The following is a 22,769-nucleotide window of genomic DNA, read 5'->3' as shown; positions in this document are numbered from 1 at the left end:
TGTGATCCTGCGTTCGAAGGCTGGGAAGTTTATATCCCATTAAGATTACCTCCAATGAACCACCTTCTCACTCTGCTCCCTGTAAAAGAGCAAAGAGGTATTCCCGCTCGGGAGCGCCGCTAACCCCTCCGGCAGCTCTGGGGCAGCATTAGCGAAGGAATTGGCCACAGGTTAGGTGTGGGGAACTCCAAACCTTCGGGGACTTTCTGTCAGGAAATCTCATTTAAACAAATACTACTGTGGTTAAAAATAGACCGTCTCGGCCAGCTCTCCGTGAAGAAAAAGGGAGGCTAAAACAATGAGGGATCTGTTCCCAAGTACTCATCCATCCCACACCTACAGATCTCCACTGCAAACCAGGCGTGAGGTGGTTTGGGACTGAACCAGCTGCCTAAGAGCTGTGGCTGAGGGCTAAAGGACTATGTGATCTAAGAGGATTTGTCCCACTACCACTCTCAAAAAAAGTCAAAATCAGTTAAAAGAAATTTCCACTGGAGGAGGTGCGTCTTGAATGACAGCATCTCTTCTGGGGATGTGCAGCAGCATGAGATCTTCCCTCGTGAAATAGTTCAGGAGGTGGGTCAGGCTCACTTACACATCCTGATCACCTGGGTAAATTCCTCCCTGCCTTCAGTAGCAGCACGCGTGGCGGTGGGACGAGCTGCGGCAGGCTGAGGACCTGCTTTTGGAGAAGACTTCAGTCCCAAACCCCAGGTGAGACGTGCCCGTGCCCCTCGCCCTGGTCCTCCCCAAGGCACCCAGCTCCGGCCAAAATCCTGGCTAGTCCCAGTGGTTTGGCCAGGAGATCATGGCTGCTGGGGCAGATTCTGCTGACGTCCACGTGTAGATGTGAGAAGATGCAGTAATAAGGGACATTTTGTTAGCTCTCCTCCCTTGCTTAGGTGCCGTTTGGGGTACCCTGTCACTCATCCTCCCCAACGTGTGGATCTGCTGGTTTTGCTGCTCTCAGATCAGCGCCAGAGCACCCCACCACCTCCCAGAGTCACACCACAGCTTAATCTTCCTCAGTGGTGCATCTTCTACCCAAGTATATTTATCTTCTCAAATAATTAGGCTCAGTAGGTACCAAGTCCCAGCCTGGCTGGCAAGCCCTAGCTAGCATAAATCTCAGGCTATTTAAATGTAAATGTATTTACATAAAACATACACATGGCCAAGTTCATGTGCTATTGTGAAAGCAGTGCTCAGTCCGTTATCTTCACTAATTGAACAGCTCCTGTATGGGTCACAGACTGTGCCCAGCTCTGCCAGACCTAGGAGAGAACAAAGAGGTTTACAATAGAAAAAGAAACATTGCCCACGGTTCAGCACAGGCAACTAACATTGTCACTACAAAAAAGAGTTATTAAAAGACAAAGAAAAGGTTTTCCTTACCCAAAGTATCACATTTGTCGTGCGCTCTACAAATATCCTGTCTGAAAGCAGAACAGACCTGACACATTAATTTTCAATGCAGCAGTGAGTTAAGGTACAAGCACAATAATAAAAACATCCAAAAGCAGTTCTTGGTCCTCAAACGGACCTTCTCATGCTGGTTTGCCACATTGTCCAGTCAGAGTCTGAACCAACTCCCTACCATAGTCAGAGTTCTTCATCTTAAGTTGAACCCATGGGCAGACCTTGGACGGTCCTGAACCTCTCAAAGTCATCTACCGCTATTGGTGGACACATTATCCCAATTCTGCTCACAGTTATGCTGCTCCCACAATTGCAAATGTCATTACACCCACATCAAAACCCAAACATTTCCCACAGCTGGATATATTACATGCTCACAGCCTCTGACACACAACCGGGTACAGTTTTCATGCGAATATTCACCATACCTGGTAACAAGCACGGCTGTATCATGTTGAAGGTGACTTCCTTCAGGGTGGTTCTGGGATTGCTGCCATTGGCAAAAGTTTTTTAATGTTGTCTGGGCATTGTAAGATATTGCAGGACCATCCTAATAAGCAACACACAGAAAGCAGGTATTTTAATTATTCATTGCAATGCTCACTGCAAATGCCACTGTCAAACAGAAGGTGAAGAAAATTCCTTCCATTACCTGTTCGTTATGTATCACGACCAATTTCACAATAACGATATTAATTAAATTTCCAATGCTTGGGTCTTTGTAAATAGAAGCCACCTGTTTCAAAAAGAAATATTCAGAATTATTGCTAACATTCAAGGAAACAAACAATTCAAGACAACACACGCGTGTTTTCCATTTTGCAACTGCTTTTCTCCTAGGCTGCTCTTCTGAGCCACTCAGTGCTCTGAGGCTACTTGGAGAGACCTCCTGCCAGAAGCACAATTTTAGAATGAAACAAACCCGCTGGTATCGCAGAAGCCCAATATTTCCTGTTGCTTTAGCGCACATTTCACCAAATTACAGGATCATTCTGCTCTAAGATACAATGACCACCAACCAAGACTGTCAAAAACAACTTACTCTCTCAAGTGCCTCATTTTGACATGGACAGTTTTAGACCACATATTCACTGCACTTCTGCCCTCAAATGGGATGAAAATCCCTCCAGTGACACAACTATGCTGGATACTCACTTCCAGTCACTCTGCATCTACGGAGCTGCCTGTCTGGGGACTGGACTACTGCATCCTAGTACCAGCAGCTACTAAAATGCTTGTCCTCAGCCTGGAAAGCCAACCCTAGCACTATGCTAAGGATCAAGGTGACCACAGGCTCCTTCTCCTTGCCACAGCAAGGGAAGTCAGGCAACTGCATAACCTACTAGCGTGAGTCCCTTGAAAGGCACAGCCCCCGAAGTACCTTTTTAATTCAGTTGCTGTTTCACATGGGCTTAAATAAAAAGAAGAGTACAGCATATGGACTAAAGGGCTGGTGACATTTCTCATGTTGTCTGGGATTCAGAAAGCTGGAAGGGAGAGATGTGGGAACCTGGGAAGGAGGAAGACTCCAACCAGTGCTCCCCAGCCAAATTTCACCAAGCTTTAATCTAATCCCAGCATTATCTCCATGCCCGGCTGAGGCAACCTGATGGTATTGAATATGAACGCAGCAGAAAGGGTGCTCTGATGCCACTAGACAATGATCCGTGGGTGAATGTACTACCCCTAGTTGAATACTCACTATTGACATTAACGTTAAGACGTAGTGCTGCAGATTAGCTCCGTGGTAGGCGACCATCCTGCTGTCAGCCACCACCATCACTTCCACAAACCGAGGGTAGGAGAGAAACCGCTTTGTTCGTTTGTGGCTCTTCTTTTCACTGACGTTCCCAGTCTTGTTGCTATCCGCAGAAAACGAATTCACTTCCAGGCTGTGTTTCAATATTTCCATGTCGGATAATAAGCTGCTTTCTGCCCACTGCCTTCTCCAGTGTTTCCGCTTGTTCTTTTTATGACTGTGTTCATGGTCTATGATTAAAAAGCAGGCAAAAACATAAAGTACGTTCTGGAGTGAATAAAGTGAATACTACATGCGTGATATGTCAAAACACCTATTTACTTCAATGAAGAGTTAGCAGCCTTGTTCCAAACAGCTAACCAAAACACAAGCGCTCTGTGGAAACCCACCATGCAATCCAACATCTAAGGCTTTTCTTAATTTTTAGAGTCATCTTACGGAAGCCAACGGCTCTTAAAGGCAAACGTTCACAAAAAGGCTTTCCTGCACCAGAGCCATCTCCTTGCCCGCGCAGGAGGGCTGGAGCCCGGGCTGCAGTTCAGTTGAACGCGACACGAGCCCCGTGATGGTAATTAGCCACCGCAACGGCAGCGTGAGGATTCTGGGCACGTCCAAGGTGGCCAAGAAACCACAGGAAACAAAGGTCCAAATCCTGTATTTCTAACTCAGGCATGAAGGACGGCAGGATTTGGCCTTCATAGCGAAGCAATTATATATGATTTATTTCTGTCTCTAACAATAACACGGCTGGGCTTCAATTCCCCCCCTCCCTTTATTATTCTGTGCTACGGGAATGGTAAAGGTCATCTAATAGCACAGCTGCCACTGGCTAAAGAATAGAATTCAGGAAGTTTCACATATACTGCTTTTGATATTCAATTAGGCTAAACATAAAAGCAGCCTGAAAATATACTCCATGCTGATACAAAGACGACAAAGTGAAGAGGGAGAACAGGCAAATAAAACATATGGAAAGTGTACAATTAAGATTTACCATCTGATTAGTATGTAATTATAGCATTATTTAAATGTAAGAGCAAAATCAGTCTTATTTGATGCCACTTAATTTTTAATCAGTTTATCATAGGAAGTAGCTAATTGAATGTGATTCATCCATGAGAGACTGTTCGCTTCTGCATTTAATATAAAGCCAGATCTGAACTACTCATCTAAGACTCCAGGCTACAACCCTCACGTTCTTTGTAGCTTTAGTTTAATTTCGTCATGGTGGTGAAAAATATCACATTTCCTTATCTGACCCACTGAGTAGGTTAGAGGAAGCATAATATTAGGGAACAAAGGAATATTCAATACTCAAACAAGATTGAAACGATAGGAAACTTCTTGGCTATTTTTCCTGTGTAGCTTCCTTTTAGGATATTTTGTAATAATTTCCAAAAAAAGAAAAAATAAAATATATTCTCTAATATCAAGGCAGGCAAAGGGGGGTCAGCCAGCTTCTACCTTTCTGAAAAATACTATCCTTTTGCCCTATGTGTAAATAGGCAATAGAGTATCTAAGAGTTAATTCCTGTTTACTCTGCGCTACCTAAGTCCTACGAATTCCCCTTTCTCAATATAGTCCAGACCACCTTAATACAGCAGAGAGCCCGCAGTTATTTGAGTAAGAATTCAAGAAAGCCAATGGCATTCGTGGCTATAATTGGATTGCCCTAGTTCCTCTGCACTAATCAATGCCCTTGTGTTGGCAAGGTTGTGCTCTCATGCTGGCACGGCTTCGTGGGCAACCGTGACATTATCCCGACTCGTTCAGTGCCAATCAGCACGGGAAGCCAACTATGCATACAAATAACTTAAAGGTGAGAAGACAACCAGACGGAGGAGAAAGTGCTAACCTCAGCCCTTCAGCCAGTTCCCCTCCTCTCTGCGCCCTCAGCCAGTTGCTTACATTTCCCTTTTAAATAACTAACTTCCAAAAGAAGCAGGTGCTCAAGGAAAAATGTGTTAAGGATGGGGAGATGCTCAACAGGGCTCGAGCGAGGCTGAAGGCGAGGCTGCGGTGCGGAGGCAGAGCTCTGCACCATCTGCCACCGCGGCTCTGCAGAGCCCCAAATGGGACCATGGGGCTCAGGCGTCTTCTCCTCCGGCCAGGCTGGCAGAGGGAGGTTAGATGGCAAAAGAAGAGGGAAATGCAAAGGATTCTTTGCAGAGACACATGTTATACAGCAGGCTTTTAAAAGAAATTAATTGATATTCAGCAGGCTTGCACTGAAATCCTGCAGCTAGTGTTGTCAGACACTCAAAAAAAAAAGAACCCCACCCAAAAACCAGAGAGGTCCACATGAAATGCCAGGTCTGGTTCCGAGAGCCCTGACCTGATCAACCCCGCAGGAGAACCAGAGCCCAACACAGCCAGGTACACCCAGCACAGAGGAAAAACTACCTTTCTTTCTGTTGCAGAGATCTGGCACAGTGTCATAGAATCATTTAGGTTGGAAAAGACCCTTAAGGTCATCGAGTCCAATTGTTAACCTAACACTGCCAAGTGTCGGCACAATATCAGTGTACTTCCCCCATCCAGCACACAAATCAAGTCAGCCACATCATCCCTTTAAAAAACAACATTTTTTTTTCCAGGTATGAAGTCACTCCAACACTTACAGCACACTATTTGGACAAGTCACGTATAGTATGTTTGCCAGCCTAGTTACTGTAAAACCAAGCACAAATGAGTGGGGATCCATTGCATGGAAAGCCACTCCTGGACTTTGATAGCAGTGAGCTGTTATCTTCACCCATCTTTCTTGCATATAACTACACTCAGAGATGGTGCACATTCACCTGTAAAAAATTAAACACTGATGGCAGCGCACTGCTCTCAACCCATCCATAAAACCCCCATCAGCATTAATGGGAGTTGCATACAGGCACTGCCAGTACTCCATGTCCCTGATGCTGTTGATATCTCGCCCCATTACGATGGCCACAACAGAAATGCTCTTATTGAATGGTGCAGCATACTGCCGCTTAATCAAGCAGAAGTGAAAATCTCTCATATTACACAACAAAACCACAGTTTTACAGTGACAGCTTCCTACTGCCACACACAACACCAAAAAAGGGTGTAATATTTTTCCACCTGGTTTTGCCTTTTTTTTTTTCCTATTGTGTTAATATACTAGCAGAAATCAGGAAGGAAAACGGTTTGCTTGGCAAGCTCTCAACCTCTACAAATGACCTGAAAAACATCTACCTACACATGGCAGTAATTGGATGGGTTTAAGCAACAGAACATTTTCTTTAATTTGCAGAAAACCCAAACCCCAATGAGTAGACAAACACTTTAAAATCAAGTAAAGTACAGATCAATAATTCAAGTATTAGGCAAGCCTATGCACTTATTCAACAGTTAATATTCATTAAAGAGGAGGCTAAAAGGCTGCTGGAATAATGTCCAATTTTACTGCTTGCTTTACTAAGACTATGGTATTTGCACCGTGTTTAGACAGACCTGGAAGTGTATGTTCTTTTTTTTTTTCCCCTGTTCGGTTTCTTCTTTGTTACATGGGACTTAAAAAAGAGATCCTGTCCTGTGACAGGGATATTCCTTCCTGATGGCATCTTCCCACCTGTGCCATTTAGTTTTGCTTGTGCAAGAAGCCTCAGCCTAGAACCCATTGAGCTGATTTATGGATGATTCCTGCTGATTAATGGACTTTGGATCTATCCGAAGGGAGAGGGCAGGGGAGACTCAGGCCCTACGTGAGTACTTTGCCTGCATGAAAGGGTGACAAGGCAGAGCCAGGGACTGCTTTTGAAATAGTAGCTATTGTTATGCTAAACCCCAAAATTAAAAGAAAGAGCGATCGCTTATCCCAACAGTTCTAATCCTTTCCATTTCTACATTAACTTGTCCTTGGAATAGAAAGCAATTTGCACAATTAAATAAGACATGTGACAATGCAAGCAATTCCAGTTCAGCTCCAAGTTCACGAGAGCTGCACATAGCAGGGGGGAGAATAAAAAAAACCAGACAGACGTAAAAGAGAGAGCAAGAAAGAGAAGGGGAAAAAAAATATCTATTTCTCAAGCTAATGACATTAACAGCTTCTCCCCGCTAGAAAAGGAGCACGGTTCTTTCAAACCAACTCACTATCGTACCTTTTCTGAATGTGTGACCTAGGATTTTTACCACAAAGTTTGCTGCTCAGCAGTTGGCCCATAACACTCCTAGACCTGCTCTGATCCGGCTGCGCAAATGATAAAACTATCATTTGGAAGTTAATTATTTATTGCACACCTCCATAAAGCAGACCAAAATTCAGCTGAGCTCCCTCCAGGCAGTCAGTCGGCGTGCGACCTGCCTCCCTCGACTCAAGCACGAGCCGCAGCAGTAAACCCTGCCCAAATGGTTCGGTACAAGCTCCGGCTACAGTTGGTTGGCCTGAATTTGCTGCCTGTAGCTGGTACAACGGCAGCCGCTGAAGTGACTGCCATCACTTGGAAAGGAAAGGCAAGAGGCAAAATGGATTTTCTTCATGCAGGGGTCAGACTGGCTGAAATCAAACTGTATTTTTAGGCTCTTCATGCCAGGAAATGGGATGGAAACTGGCTCCTCTTTAGGACCCAAACAGGTCCTAAGTTGGACCAAAGGATTTTTCTAGCCCTGGGTCTGTTTTAATTCTGTATCGATAGGTTTTATGTCTCTATCTATCTTTCAATATATCTACAGATATATCTCAGACGAATTTGCACGAGGCCAAATTCTCACCTCTGTTACTGTGGGTGTGCTGTTGTGGCCAGCATAACCCAGAGCTGAACACCCCTTCGCCGCCAGCAGCTTCTCGCCCTGCTCGGATGCCAGCCAGGAACGGTAAAATAACAGGGGAGCAGCAACTGCCTTGCTCTGTACCACACCGAGATGTCCAGTCCTATGAGCAGGACTGATCCTGCCTTCCCTCTGGATAGCGCCTTGACTGTGCAATCGGAGCTGCTGCTATAGCTAGAAAGGGAAAATAGGCTTTATTGATAGAGGAGAGAGAGCAATGACCTATTTGGAAGGGAAATGAAGGATCTGGGCCAGCCAGGATGCAAAGAGAAAGATATTCTGCACTAAGGGTGAAAACGAAAGTTTGCTCAATTTTTCTAATCTGCAAACCGGAAACTGTTCAAATACAAATTAATCTGAACCCACTTAACAGAGAGACCAACTGGAGTTCCAACCTTCGTCAGCAAGAGCTGGACAAAACTGCATAGACCAAACTTTCATGGTTGGAACTATTGAAAACGCAGTAAAATATCAGACCTTTCTGAAGTGCCACTATTAAAGCAATACAAAGCAGGGAAACTTTAATTTTCCCCTTGTTGTTCATACTTCCCTTTAAATTAGGAAATAATCTGGGCTCAGAAAAATTCCCTCCCAAACTCTTCCAGGAGAATCAAAATACTGGGCTTCTACAGAAAAGTCTTCTTTGCTACTAAGAGAAACAGTTGCATGAACAGATCATAAGCCCTCATGACCCAGGCACACCCGCTTGTTAATTTTCTTGCCTTCCTCCACTTTGAATTTTGCATATATATTTCACTAAATAGCTTCCCAGGTGCCCAACTGGAGCAATGCTCAGATCCTCAGAAAGGTCCATGTCCTGGAGGACCTGCTGCCAAAGTCAGCTGAAGTCCAGAGCCTGGCAGTTGGGTTTGTAATATGTGAAAATACTCTAAGGCCAGCAAGCAAAGCTATAGAGCCATGAGCAGCTGAGACCACCATGAAGCATGGCTGGTACCAAAATCAGCAGCCCCATCTCCATTCACCCACTGCGGTCTGTGCACGGGAGCGAGCAGGGTGGTGGCTTTGGCTATGGAGACTCCATCCTTGGAAGCGCCAAAGCTCAAGGTGATGCTGAACCCACCTATGCCTTTTGGGGTGAATCTGCTTTTCTTCCTGCTGCTTGAACCAGAACGCTTGAGAACCACGACTTGCAGTTTGCACCAATCAACATCCCTTAGGAAGAAAACATTCCCTGGTTTTATAACATGCAAACAAGCAAAGACCACACATGCTCTAGACGTTTCCTTTTCTGATGATGTATGCGAGAATGCATTCCAGCTTTAAAGAATTTTTTTTCTGCCTAAGGTAAAAAGTTGTACATGAAAACTATCAATTTTGCACAGTAGACAGAAACTAGATTAATGAACAAAACAATAAATTGCATCTTCAAGAAAGCAGATAGTAGCATGTGAGCTGAGCATGTGGCAGAAAATGATTCAAGATCATCTTACAGACAAAATAACTAAATAACTGCACCTCACAACCGCAAGGCACAAAAGCACCATTGAATTGGTACAAAATTGGTTTAAGGTATGGCTGACAGAAAGCTACAGTGCTGAAAAATCACTGATACCAGTTCCATAATCCACTGGTTCAGGAAGAAAAATAAACTAGCCCCGTAGAATGACTAAAAAAACCGTGGCAAACTACCCTTGAAAACCATCCTGATGCTGCAAAGCACTGGGCAGTTTGCTAAAGTACATCCCAGTGTTTCACCTATGAGTAGACACGCATCTGAGCCAGGTTGTTGGTCAAACTGGTGCGAATATACCACAGGCACACTGACATACACTGGTGGCATTTCAGCACGTCAGAAAAACAGCCAGAGCTGCTGCCTCCTGTGCTGCCTGGGCTAATTGAACCTGTTTCCTTTTTCAAGGCAAATTATTTACTTATTTGCAATTTTCAATGCGTAACAGTCGCAATTATGCCAACGCTTTAGCCGCACCCGTGTCTGGTGATACCTATGAAGTACCATGCCAACAAGAACAACACTGAGATCACCAGATCCTTGTACTGACACTCAGTGAAAGATGAGAAAAAAAATATCCCATTAGAAAGAAAGAAACTTTGCTTAGCAATTGGCCGCAGGGATGACAATACAGGCACATGGGAAGAGAAGGCACAGAATAGTTAGCCTGTTTAATTTCGGTGTCATATGCCACGGGATACAGATGGAAAGTATCAAAGTGATACCTCCCTGCTTCTCCCACCTGCCCTTCTTCAGTGGATGTCCACACAGACGACGTAAAAGTAGATGCAAAACTGCAAGTACATCCATTTTGATCCCAGGAGAAAAATTTAACTCTGTTGATTTACCACGTCTAAGTTGCAAACCAATAACTGATGAATAGTAATTTGTTTAGTCACAATCTTGGTCTTCCACCATTAGGGTGCCAGATAGACGGTTGACACGCTTTCAATACTAAGAGTAACAACAACAAAACGCGTGCACCTTGCTCATAACTCACATTAAGAAATTTTCAAACAGAACCACAGTTATGGGATCTGTATCATCGGCTGCGATCGAGATTTTTAACTGAAGTCAGTCTCATACCTTATTTCACTTGCCAACACCACAGCAAGATAGCACAAACATTACAGCCTGCGCCCTTTCCCAACTCAGTATGGGAAAAGCTTGTGTTCGACATCCCAGGCCCATTTGACCAAGTACTAGTTGACTGTCACTGCACTATTACCTCAATAGGAAGCCAGAAATAGAATTAATTACATTAGCATATGGGACTTGTGACGTAACTCTCTCATTTGCTGTTTTTGGGAGGGAAGGAAACCTGAAATAATTACTATCTGACTATAAATTACAATTCACTTCCTTAAGATGAGAAACTTTTCTGAGGGAAAGAACGAAGTCAATGTTTCACCCTGAGGCCAAAAGCAAAGCTGACAGCTTAAACAGACTTTTGAAAGAGCTCAAGGATTGCTCAACCTGGAAGCAAAGGCTTAGGAAAACCTCCCTGAAGATCTTCTGCAACCCCACGGTTACGTGAGACCCAGCAGTACAGAATTTGCCTGAAGACCTGCCTGGAAACCAGACACCTAGAATGTGAAGTTCTGCAGGATGAAGAAGTTGAAAACCAAAATAAGGTCGCAGTTGGAAGCAAGACAAGCAGTCCAAAAGAAATAGCAAGACTACAAAAGGGCTCTAGACCAACAGCTTGACTGCAAAGGATCTGGGATTTCACCACAGACCGCTCACAAGAGTACAAACATCGAGTCCTGTGGAAAAGACATTCAAAGTTTCTGCCTCAAAACTGCTATAAAATAAGAATGTAACACATGTAAATGGTCTGTAGTACGAGCATGAAATTTTCCACCTCTGGCCTGTTTGGCCCAGTTCCCCACCATTGCCAAGTCTAACGCCGGGTATACACCTCGAACCACAGCTCAGGCAGGAACAAGAGCTCATCACCCACCTGTGCCAACGAGAGACCACGTTACACGGAAAGGGACAAAGTCAGGCTTTAGCCACGGTGCCAGACCCCCAACACATCCTCCCCCAGGTCACCTCCCCGGTCACGACACTGATGACTTATTAACAAACCCACACCCTGGCAACCTCAACCCGGCCACCCCTTCCCAAGCACGTGGGAACACGGCGGCAGGACCACCTCCTGCTTGTGCCGCGGGCTCACCGATGACTTCCCGTGCAGCTGGGTGGCACTGGGAGAGAGATGACAACCATCTGTAAAGGCTGAGCAGGCTGGTCCTAATTATCACAAGGAAACAAGATCGCAATCATCGAGCTGGCAGCGCTTGGCATTTGGTTGCTCAAGACACAGGGCAGCGCTCCTCTGCTCTGGTGGCCTCCCAGCGTCACGTTCAGTGGGAAGAGTTGTTAAAGTTACTATGAAAGGGTAATCTATTACAAATTACTCATTAATGCAACTCAAAAATCAGTGACATATTACTGATTATGCCCGTGTCATGTTAGCTTGGCGGCAAGACTCGGTTCACGCTGCTGATTTGTCTTGTGCTCCTTATAGCAACCTTCCCAACACAACTTACACGCACAGAGCTTCTTTTCTCCTCCTCGCCCGGGTGAGTACATGGGCCTTGACTTTTCAGAGCTGCTGTGCCTGGCTGCACACGTGCTGCCTCCCGAGTAGTCAAGCTGCTTTAACGCCTTGCAACTGAATACCCAGTTGCAAATTTGAGACCCTTCTGCATCCGTTTCTGGTGGGTACTGGGATGCGTTAAGCCTCCAGGCTGTGCCCAGCAGCCCTCTGTGCTGGTAATGCTTGGTGGTTTTTGGAAAGCAATCTCAGTGGCTGAGTCACCGGGTTTTCCCACCTCCGCCGGCAGCGGGTAGGGGCACGGCCAGCTCTGCGCAGGTAGGATCTGCTCCGTCCTGCGCTCATCTGAGCCCGCTTCCAAAAATCTCACCACCTCAGCGCGAATTGCTGGAAGGCCTCTTTGCTGGCTACGGCCCCTTGGCTCTCCTCCAGAAATAGAAAAAGCTCTAATCATCTTCCTACTAGTTTGGCACCATCAGAGTGTTATTGCTGCTTCTGCGTGAGGAATTTTGCCCGTGGTGGATATTCCCACTTTAAGCGCTCTCATTAAGGAGCCAGGACTTTGCGCAAGATCCTCACATGCAGCCCCAGAGCCCAGGTCTCAGGACAGGCACGGCTGACCAGCAACAAGTCATGGGAACAGCTAGCGCTCGCTATATAGTCAGTCCTTGATTTATTCATCCCGGCCACAGGTGGGTCTTGAATAGAAAAGAATTATGACAAATCAGGCAAGAACAGGGAGGTATTTAATAAGGAAGCTGGGAAGGGAAGGGAAAGCACAGATCAGGAGAGCAGAAAAGTGAACGCAGGGGGAACAAAGAAGGAGCTGCCCAAAAGAGTTCATTCGGGATTCCTGCACCAGCGTCACAGTAAAAGCTGTAAGGGATTTGCAAAGTTTGGAGCAATAAAGAGCTGAACACGCAGCAGAAGTGGGGAGACAAGAAAGCCCAACTCTTGCGTTTACACTCCTGGCCACAGGGCAATTGTGGCTTGGTGCCACCAGGCAGGTGGAGGCCACGTCTGTCTCAGAACAAGGGGTTGGCCAACAGGCAGAAGGATGGGGTGAAGTTCAGTAAAAGGCTGCAGCTATCACAAAACCCAACAAAACTGGAGGAGAAGAGCTCCAGAGAAGCCAACAACCACAACAGAGGTATAAATATATCAATGACAAAAACCGTGGGAAACGTGAGAGAAAGGAGAGACAGCAGAAAGGGACACAAGAGGCAGAGCAAGAGGTGGCCCAAAGTGGTTTATTTAAGTGACGACCAGCAGCAGCAGCATCCTGTTGGCATGTGGAGCTGCACATCTCTCTGCAAGACCAAACCTTCGGGGTTTCACATGGAAACCGGTGGGTAGAGCTCACCAGTCTGCTCCTGGTGGGAGGTCAGAGTGGATGGGGGGGTCGGAGAGCTGCTGCCAACCTCCCGAAGCCAGCCGGCACGGTGGGCGCAGCTCCCCGCAGCACCGCAGGATGCAGCTCCGCGCCTTTTATCGTTGGAGTCAGATTGTTCCTCCACGGGGCGCAGGAAAGCTCCGCTCTCCAGCTTCGCAATAAGCCACTTCCTTTTTTTCTTTTTTTAGGATCAGAATTTCTTTTCTCTTCCTCCTCCACCTCAAAAAAGCGGATATTTAATAATTCGGATCGGAAAAGCTTGCTATCGTGAAGCGATGGGTGGTAGCGGCGCTGCACCTAGTGACATCACGCTGTCAGCCTGGCCAAGTCTTCATCCCGTCAGGGCTATTCAGTAAAATGCAACTAATTATTCTGCCAGATCCTCGACCAGATGACAAATTGATTCACGGTACTAACTAAAAGAAGGGAAGGAGGAGAAATTGCACCATTTCCTATGACTGAAACTACATTAACTCGTTACCCCAAGGAAAACTTTGTCAAAAGTTTTTATTGCAGCAGTTGAGCTATACGCCAGACGGCTGAAGTGCATTGCCAGGAGACCCCGGTGTTGTGCTATGAAAGTTCATATGCAGAGCACCGTTTGCATTTGATATCCATCAGCATTCAGAGGAGAAAGATCTTTTTTCAGAACATCTGCAGAGTATCTCATATGTCAGAGGACCTAAAACTGTTATCAGAAACTGCTAATTAAAACTTAACAAAATCAAATACCTGTTTTTCTAAGCTGACCTGAGGACACTGAAAACTAAAAGTAACACCAGGGAGACTGCTGGCAATGAAAGCTTTTACTCAATCTGTCAGTCAGCTCACAAGGGAAACTTTTCCTGGATCCTGCAAGAAGTCTATAATTACATCATCGTGGCAAGGGCACATCAGTATGTTGCTTATTAATCACTTCCAGGAAGAAGACTATCAGAAAGCCATTCTTAATAGTACCACTGCCCAGCAACGTGGGCTCCCTTGCTCACTGCAGGGTGGGTACTTAAGATTTCCCTTGCACGAATTTCCTCTTTGAGCAAAAGCCAATCCCTGCCAGAAGCCTGCAATGCAAACACAGCTTTTCACACGTTCTTCTGACAAAAGACTGGATTCGCACAACACCCTGCAGCTACAACAAACTCCCAAACTCTCAGGAAACCATTCTTCTCCGGTAGGAGGGACAGATGCGCCCTGTCCAGAACAGTGAGTGCTGCTAGATTCTGCGTTTTCCCCTCTGCTCCAAAGACATGTGAGATACCTTCTCTCCACCAGACGTAACCCCACGGAGAAGACCAAGGTTCAGCATCGCCCTAGCTACCCTGTACTTGCTCTTTAAATGAAGCCACCAAGACTTCTTCACCATACACGTATGACCAAAGCATCATTCCCTTTCAAAAACTTGGACAACGGTAAAAGGGAGAGGGAGAGATGGGCGGGAAGAGGACAGGAGGACAAGTAAGACCGTCACGCCTGTCTGGAACCCTTAAGCTTGTATGTAAGAGGCGAGATGTCCTCCCTCCACTACACGAAGCAACTGAGACAAGCAAGGAAACAAAGACAAACAAGAGGCAAAGCACGTTGGAAAAGAGGAGAAAGAGATATACACCACGTAGGTAATCTCACGGATGGAGTATTATCCTTGTGAATCACGATCCAGAAGAATAATACCCTAAATGGAAGCTACGATACAGTGGGGTGAAACACAGGAGACTTGTAACGGCACAGAGTAAAGACCACAAGTGAACGTCAGAGCCCTCCCAGCTACCTTTGATTCAATGAGTCCTGTGATCTGCTGCTCCGTTCCTCCAAGGGCTACTGATGCAATGTGCCAGATTCCGTGTTTCTTTCCAACTGTTCTGAGTCTCCTGCATCTGATCTCAAAGAAGGGAGCAGAAACAGCTGGAAGAGAGAAACCAGAATGGCATAGTCCAGCAGCAACCCTTGGAAGAACAAATAACGACAGCCTTGTGAGAGGTACCATTGTCCCCCAGCACACGTTTGCATGCGGACACGTATCCGCACGTCTTCTAGAAGAAACACACGTCGCTAGTGCATCAGCTCTGGCTGGTCACAGAGCACCAGAGCATCTTCTGACTTAGCGTGATCAGTGCAAGCTGAACAGACCGACAGCTCAACAGCGCGGCCGCGATCCACAGTCATGGGTGCCAAACGAGTCACGCGTGCTAAACGCAGTCTAAGTTTGGCACCACGCTTCTCCTCCAGCGGTACCTTCACTCCCTGAGCAACTCCACCTACTTTGCAGCACATGAGTGGCTCGCAGCCCGCGCAAGGGAAGCCAGTCAAGGTCTACTCTGTTTAGGCTTTAAAGCTCCTGTAGATCTAGCTGCAGGCCAAAGGAGGAGGGCAAAACAGCAGGTGAAACAGGAGACCGAAGGAATAAGCTTCTTCAGAGAGAACTTAGGTATTTGCTGCCAAAGGAGAGGATTAGTTGTGAAAATCAGGAAGTCAACGAAGCAGAGAGCAGCAGGAGGCCAGTGCAGATAATAGGGACAGTAGGAGCAAGGCTATTGCTCACCAAGGCACATGAAGGGGAGATAAAAAGGTTTGTGCTCTTTCATATGTGCAAAGACTAGAAGGAGGGAGCGAGGAGGTCAGGGAGATGGTGCTGGTGGAGGAAGGGCCATGAGGGAAAAAAAGCCTTTGAAAATGAACCATGGAAAAGTGATTAATAGGGGAAGAACTGTCAGGGTTGGTGTTAGGACCTTCTCATTTCCACTAGAAAGAAATCGGACATTGGAACTCACAACCAGATTTGGGGAGGGAAGACCAGGAGCACAGCAAGACCAAGACAGAAGGGTGTCATTTAAAGGACAGAAACAGAATTTCAGGCAGAGAGCAAATCAGATTAGGATGGTTAAGAATTGCACATAGGAGAGGACAGAAAGCAAGTTTAAAGGCTCATGGGATATTTAAGGCAAGACGGCCCAAAGGATCTCTTGCCAGCCTTACAGCAGGGATGAAATGGAAACCATAACATTTTTCCTGACCGCAACTTCCTTATAACTGATTACTAGAAAGCACAGGCGCACCACGTCTCTCCAGGACAGCAGTACCACTGCAAGCCCGGTCCTAGCACACACGGTACCGTTTCTAGAGGGGTCCCTCGACTCCGCATCCCTTCTGCCCCACACAAACCTACTGGCATCTTACTGCAAATCAGTTCCCTTTCATAAAGTGCCAAGTCATCAAGGGCAGTAACAAAACGAGTACCTGGAGTATCGCAAGTCTGCCTGTCCCCTGAAGAGTTTGTTGGAGGCGTCCGGTGTCGGTAAACCAGGTGTGGTTTATTGTGCTCTTCTTCATACTCCTGTTCTTCGAGCGATAGCAGCGGCTCTACGAAATAGTCCCCATCGTCAGACTTGAATGTGCCTAGCTGAGAGGGACCAGAGAGGAACAGGCGGTCAGCTTCAGGCGATGACAAACCACGGAGCAGGACTACCCTCCAAAAGGACTGGTTAGCGAGGGAGGTGCGCGAGTGCCCGGTTCTGCCCAGGCTGGAGCTCCAGCCCCCGTCACACCGCTTACACCCACCCCAAGCTGCACTGCTCCCTACAGCCATCCCAGGGGAACTTACGGAAAGCAAATTATTAATCCGTAGGCAGGGAGCACGTCTGCCAGACCCTGATCCCTATGCCAGTGACATTTACCAAGCCACCCCTGCCCAAGGGGAGCTGGTGCTGCAGGGTGCTGGAGACCTCCGTGCAACCCCACCACGTTGTGCTGGTTTTTGTAGAGCAGCTCTCCCCAAGACAGGCTTTAAACCCCCATGTAAGGACCAGAGGGAGGCATCCAGCCAGTGAAAGCCCTGCTTATGAGAAGACACCAACGCTCCTAGCTGCACGTGACTACAAATGTAGGGATTTGGCAGGTCAATAAAAGATAGCCGAGAGGAAAAAAAACATCCTCAGCCATTCTACACTAGGGTGCGTGACCAGTTAGCGGGAGGGAGGCCTGCCCAGCCGCACACATGAACACGCTCACCCAGGTGAGCTCCTGGACCAGACTGAAGCCAGCAGAGACCTCCCGGGGGGCACCTGGGACGAGCACCCCGGGGTGCTGGAAGGCACCAGGGCAGCCAGCAGGATCAGCCCTGCCGGGACCTTCTGCTCATCCCTTTGCCAGCGTCCCCCTGCACAGAACAGCACCGGGATGGCAGGAGGGGCTGCCGGGAACCCTGCCCTCATCTCCCCTCGGGCCGTGCCCCTCTCCCGGGCTGCAGGGCTGCTCCGGGGGTCCGCGCTGCTATTGGGGACCCCCAGTCACCCCTTTACAGCCCTCATCGGCACCCCGGGGGCAGGAGGGTGTCCGTCCCCGGGCTCTGACCTCCCCCCCCCCAAAACCCCACCGAGCAGGAGGGGTTCACCCCCGGTACCGTGAACCCGACGGAATAATAAAATCGGGGTGGGGGGAAAAAAAAAACCAAAAACCAACAAAAAACCGACCGGGGCCAAGCGGCAGCCCCAGCCGGGTTGGGTGGGGGGGCGGAGGGAAGAGGCCGTCCCCATCCCTCTGCCCAGCCTCCCTCGCCCTGCTCCTCCTCCTCCTCCTCCTCCTCCTCCTCCTCCGAGCTTCCGCCCCGGCGCGCCGCCGCTGGGCGCCCGGCGGGGCCGGGGCCGGGGCCGGGGCCGGAGCCGGGCAGGGTCGGTGGGGGTTCTCACCATCCCGGAGCAGAGGCTGATCACGGCGGTGTGGTGCGGGCGGGCGTTGACGTGCCCCCGGTAGAAGCAATGCTTCACGTCGGCGTCCGCCGCCTCGGCGTAGAGGCGCCGTTGGTCGGCGGCGGGTTCTCCCAAGAGGCTGACGGTGAAGAGGGGGGCGATGAAGGCCGAGCTGGCCGTCAGGTTGAAGAGGAACTGCTGCCCGAAGGCGGAGAGCCTGTAGTGAGCTTTGGGGGAGGCGGCGGCCGCCGCCGTCCAGGCGTCGGGGGCAGCGCCGGTGCTCCGCCGCCGCCGCCTGAAGTGGACATCGGCGGGGAAGGGCTCGCCGAACTCATTCACCCGGGTAGGAGTCACGATCTCGTACTCGCTGAGCTTCTCCAGCAGCTTGGCTGCAAGGGGAGAGGAGCACATGCCCCTGAGCGGCGAGGCCGAGAACCAAACCCCCCCCCCAACACACACACACCCCCCCCCCCACCCGGGAAGGGGGCCGGCAGCCCAGCACCCCCCCGGCTCCCCCTTACCTTGCCTGGGGTGCAGCTTCTGCCTCCTCGCTCCCGTCCTCAAGCCGTCGATGAAGAGCGTGGTGAGTGCCAGCGCCAGCGGCGCCAGCTGCATGGTGCTGCGCGCTGTCCTCGCAGGAGACCAGCCTTCCCCCCCCCCCCCGCCGCTTTCCTCTTCTTTTCCTTCTTCTTCCTCCCTCCCCCCCCCCTTTTTTTTTTCCTCCCCTTCTCCTTTTTTTCTCCCCCCCCCCCCCCTTCCCCGCCCTCCCCGGTGCGCTGCCGGGGGGGGGCAAAGCGCTGGAACCGGGCGGCGTTAGGGGCGGGCGGGCCGGCGGGGCGCGGGGCGCTGGGGGCCGCGCATGGTCCGCGGGGGGCGGACGGGGCCGGGACCGACGGGCCGGGACGGGGGAACCGGCCGCCCGCCTGCCTCGTTCTCCCTCGCTTTCCGCCTCTCCCCCCGTCGGGCTGGTGGACGGGGCGCTCCCGGGAGCCAATTTAAGGGGGCGGGCTCCATAGATCAAGCAAGGAGAAAAGATCCCGCCCTGCAGGAGCAGGGACAGCCCTTCCTCCTCTTCTCCCCCCCCCCCCCCTCCATCCCACTTCCAACATGTCACTTTCTTTCATTCCCGAGGAACGCCGGAATCGCAGGTTTTCGCCAAGAAAAGCCCTCGCTGGTGGCTGGACGGGGCGGGCGAGCCGCAGCCCCGCAGCCCGGGCGCAGCCGCTCCCCGCCGGCTCCTTACAAGTGGTTTTAAAAAGGCAAAGTGGCCCGGGCAGAGCAGCACCGGCTGCTGCCCGATCTGCCAGGTCCTGGGGGGGAAGAGCCGCTTTGTCACTCACCAGGAGGAGAGCCGAGTTTTCTTACATAATTGATGTTTTTCCTTCTTTTTCTTTTTTTTAAAAGGCAGCTCAAAGAAGCGTACCGACAATCGAAGAATATCCCCCCCCCCCCCCCCGGCGTGACGTTTTTTATAGCAGTGATTTTCTTCTGCGCTGCTTGGATATGAGGCGCTTAAAGCAACTTTTGTTTAGGGTTATTTTTATGTTGCGCAGTTTTCAGGCACCCTGAGGGAAAAGAAAGATTATTTCCTTATCTGAGTTTAGTTTGTTTTGTTTTACAGTTTGGAAGTTTTCTGTAAAAATTCAAAGACATCCTTTAGAGCTAAATGTAATTAAGCATTGTCTTCTACACTTCCTCAAACCAAAACCCAAAACCTTGGTTTTGGGGAGGGGGGTTGGTGTGTTTTTTTCCAAAATGGGGAAGGTGCAATGAAATTTAAAGCCTGTAGGCAAGGCAAAAGAAAATAGGTAGTTGGAGGTTTGTATTTGTACTTCCACAGGCAATTTCAAAGTTCTGTACTTTCTTTACTCAACTTTGGGACAAAGAACAGAAATGCCAGTATCTGCTGCAGAAAGGGAAAGCTTTAAAAAAACATCAATTCAGAATCCACTTCTGGGCAAAATAGCACCTCCAGGCTCTTCTAAACTAACTGGTGAAGCCCTACAAACCTCAACCATTAGCATTAAATTATTAATTTTGTACAACGAATATGAAAGTCAAAGTAAGCGAAGCATCACCTGCAAAGCCACGCGTCTTCGACTCTGCGGCTGGCTGGCCAGGGCTGCTAGGCAGGCCCTCGGCAGCAGTTTTGCACAGCAGAGCACCGTGCAGGAATCTCCACGTTGGTGGAGACCCAAGTCAGCACACTTTTGGGGCGAGGTGTAATGGCACATAACCTCCCAGCATAGCATATAAACCATGTTTAATTTGAGTCTCGGATGCTTACAATAAGATAACTCACCCATACTGGCTTCAGGGGCTTGGCAAAGCTGGGATGCTTCCAGATTTGAGTTGCCTCACGTGCAGTCAACTCGGACAATGGCGATGGGTCTTCTCGCTGCGTCCAGCCTTAGGGCTGGCGTGAGCACAGCCACGGCTGCCTGATGGTCCCCCAGTTCTGGGGAGCGGAGATGTCTCCCTGCTTCCACCGTGGGTGTGTAGGAGCAGCGATGTGCCCATTCTGGTAGGTGTCACCTACTACTGGGAGCAGCTCTTCCCAATAGCCAAACGTGGTTGTATCCCCACGCACTCACCTGTTTATGGGCGGACCCAGACCAAATTTGCTTTTAATGCTGCAAAAGGCTCCACATGGTGACATCTTCCTATCCTTGCAGCCAATTGCTTGCTCATGCACACACATTAAGAAAGAAATCCTCAGAAGAGGAGCAAGACCAAACTGTTCTAAAATAACTTCAATCTGCAAAGCCTACTGGGGCTGCCACACAAACCCTCGGCTTGCATGGCCTTTCCTGGCTCGGCATGAAAGATCATGGCATCCCCACCCGTCCCCTACTGAATTGTGTCCTGATTGAGTCGGAAAAGCCACCGAGGTCCTTGGGCTGCTGGATGAACAAAAAGGGGAATCTCGTAACATCATCGCATAGCAGCCCAGGCTTCCTTCCAGGCGTGTTTTCTCACTCCGATTCTTTTCTTCAGGCTTTCTCTGTCTCGTCATCAAATAAATGACTTAACTCATAGCAGGAGTAATATCAGCTCCTTGAGCTGCGGTGCTGCTCCACCAGGCTAGCAGGAGCACCCTCTACGTTACTGAACCCCTGACATTCTTCTAGCGCCTTCCCACAACTTCCATGTGTGCCCCAAAACTTTCAGACTTCACTGGGAGAGGGATAAAGGGTACCTGAGCTTGGGATACGGCCCCAGAAGTCACGGCAGGGGAGGGGGAGGCCGTACATCCCGTGCTCGGGTGGGTGCGGACACGTATCCCAGGAGTGCCGGGGCGAGCCGGCGCTGCCAGTTGGGCGTGTTGAGCGATATCAAGCTGCCGGTCAGCAAAGGGGGAGTGAAGAGAAGTGAACCGAGTTGCCTGAGGAAGGAGAGGGTGAAAAGCTGAGCATAGCATTAGGGCTGAGTCAGAGGGGAGGGGGGGAGGCTTACGTGGAGGTAGTCCTGCCGCTGTCCTGGGGGAGAGGGGCGCAGCCTTCGCTCGCCTCCTCATCCTCGGATCGGGATGGTGTTGGGAAACAGGTCTGCTGCTGTTTTATCTGGGTTGCAGAGTGCCCCAGGGCAGCCGCCGTCCCCATTTCACGAGCACCCCGCATTCCACTGCTCCCAGCCTCAGCATCCCTTTGTGCCGGTCCGGTGCTGCCTTGCTTCCGTTCAGCTCACTGACACAGGAAAACCTAGCAAAGCTTTGGTTTTTTTCTTTAGTTTACCACAAGGTAACCAGTTAGTTTGGCTCTGGAGTAGGGTTCAAAGGAGCTCAGGAGCCAGCATGGGGTGAGAAGTGGCAGCAGATACCTGCTACTGGGGTGGGTAGGACCCTTTTCTTTTGGGCACTGAGCTGAATGGAATGAGGCCGTCTTGTAGAGGAGCATCCTCATGGGCTCACTCACTGATCGGAAACCTTGGCACGTACAGACATGAGGGCAGACAAGAAACAAACCCCCCCATCTTTCAGAAGAACGGAGCTGACCCATGGAGGGACTAATTAGGTCTCAATTCTGGGGCAGAGTTGGGAGTGGACCGAAGTGCTCCCGGGACCAAATCCTGGCTTTGCAATGGCACTGAATACATTCTAGGAGCGTGGCATTACCTACTTACAATGCTGTTTCTGTTGATATACAGAAAAGTTGAATGTTGTGCAGCATTTTGAATCTTTTCAGCTGGAGATTAGGAGGTGCAGAAGGAAAGCTGTAGCGTAAGTAAATAGATTATGTGGAGTTTAGAGAAACTAAGCTACCATCTTAAATTCAAATAACTTTCCTATTAGGAAGGATCTATTAATACTTACGGTATGGTAATTGTGCAGACTCCAAGTCCTCACCCAGTCAAAAGTAACCCCTAAGAGCCCATACCTACCCATGGAAAAATCCCCTTAAAATACTGGGAGTTTTGCCTACATAAATACTGCAAAAGTTGAGCCGCAAATGCCTCTTCCATAAACTACAAAATGAGAACTTGATCACAACAGCAAAGCTTCAGTGGGAAATTCAAGGCAGTGCAAGCTGCTGCAAGAGTACACTCAAGCAACCCAAATCTCCTAAGTTTTTTGCACTGCTTTTCACCCTCCTTACCGTTTCCTTTTCCCTGTAGGTGAGGGCAATCCCCAGTCACTGATCTTTGTTCTTTGCCGCACGCCCTACCCCGGGTAAGCATCATCTTCCTTTATCTGCCG

At 49.0% G+C, this 22,769-nt stretch overlaps 1 protein-coding gene across 6 annotated transcripts in view; it reads right to left on the bottom strand.

The window, feature by feature from the left end:
* Nucleotides 1–18,766, bottom strand: part of ADAMTS9 (ADAM metallopeptidase with thrombospondin type 1 motif 9) — an 86,612-nt gene extending 67,846 nt beyond the window's left edge. For 5 of the 6 annotated variants that reach the window (XR_012653878.1, XM_075053443.1, XM_075053444.1 and 2 more), the window contains exons 1-8: nucleotides 18,595–18,766; nucleotides 18,074–18,462; nucleotides 16,626–16,788; nucleotides 3,122–3,408; nucleotides 2,072–2,155; nucleotides 1,848–1,969; nucleotides 1,396–1,436; nucleotides 1,169–1,274 (exon numbers count right to left, since the gene is read on the bottom strand). Coding sequence is in view for 5 of the 6 variants with exons in the window: in XM_075053443.1 (XP_074909544.1) it covers nucleotides 1,169–1,274; nucleotides 1,396–1,436; nucleotides 1,848–1,969; nucleotides 2,072–2,155; nucleotides 3,122–3,408; nucleotides 16,626–16,788; nucleotides 18,074–18,462; nucleotides 18,595–18,688 (1,286 nt within the window). In the remaining variant the exon portion in view is untranslated. Of the gene's footprint in view, nucleotides 1–1,168; nucleotides 1,275–1,395; nucleotides 1,437–1,847; nucleotides 1,970–2,071; nucleotides 2,156–3,121; nucleotides 3,409–15,159; nucleotides 15,290–16,625; nucleotides 16,789–18,073; nucleotides 18,463–18,594 lie in introns of those variants that run through there. The other variant, XM_075053447.1, reaches the window with a different exon arrangement.
* Nucleotides 18,767–22,769: the final 4,003 nt, after the last annotated feature.

The sequence above is a fragment of the Buteo buteo genome, chromosome 21 (genome assembly GCF_964188355.1).
Source record: "Buteo buteo chromosome 21, bButBut1.hap1.1, whole genome shotgun sequence".
Lineage (NCBI taxonomy): Eukaryota > Metazoa > Chordata > Aves > Accipitriformes > Accipitridae > Buteo > Buteo buteo.
The sequence above is the reverse complement of the archived record's forward strand: the minus strand, read 5'-3'. Positions and strand labels throughout refer to the sequence as shown.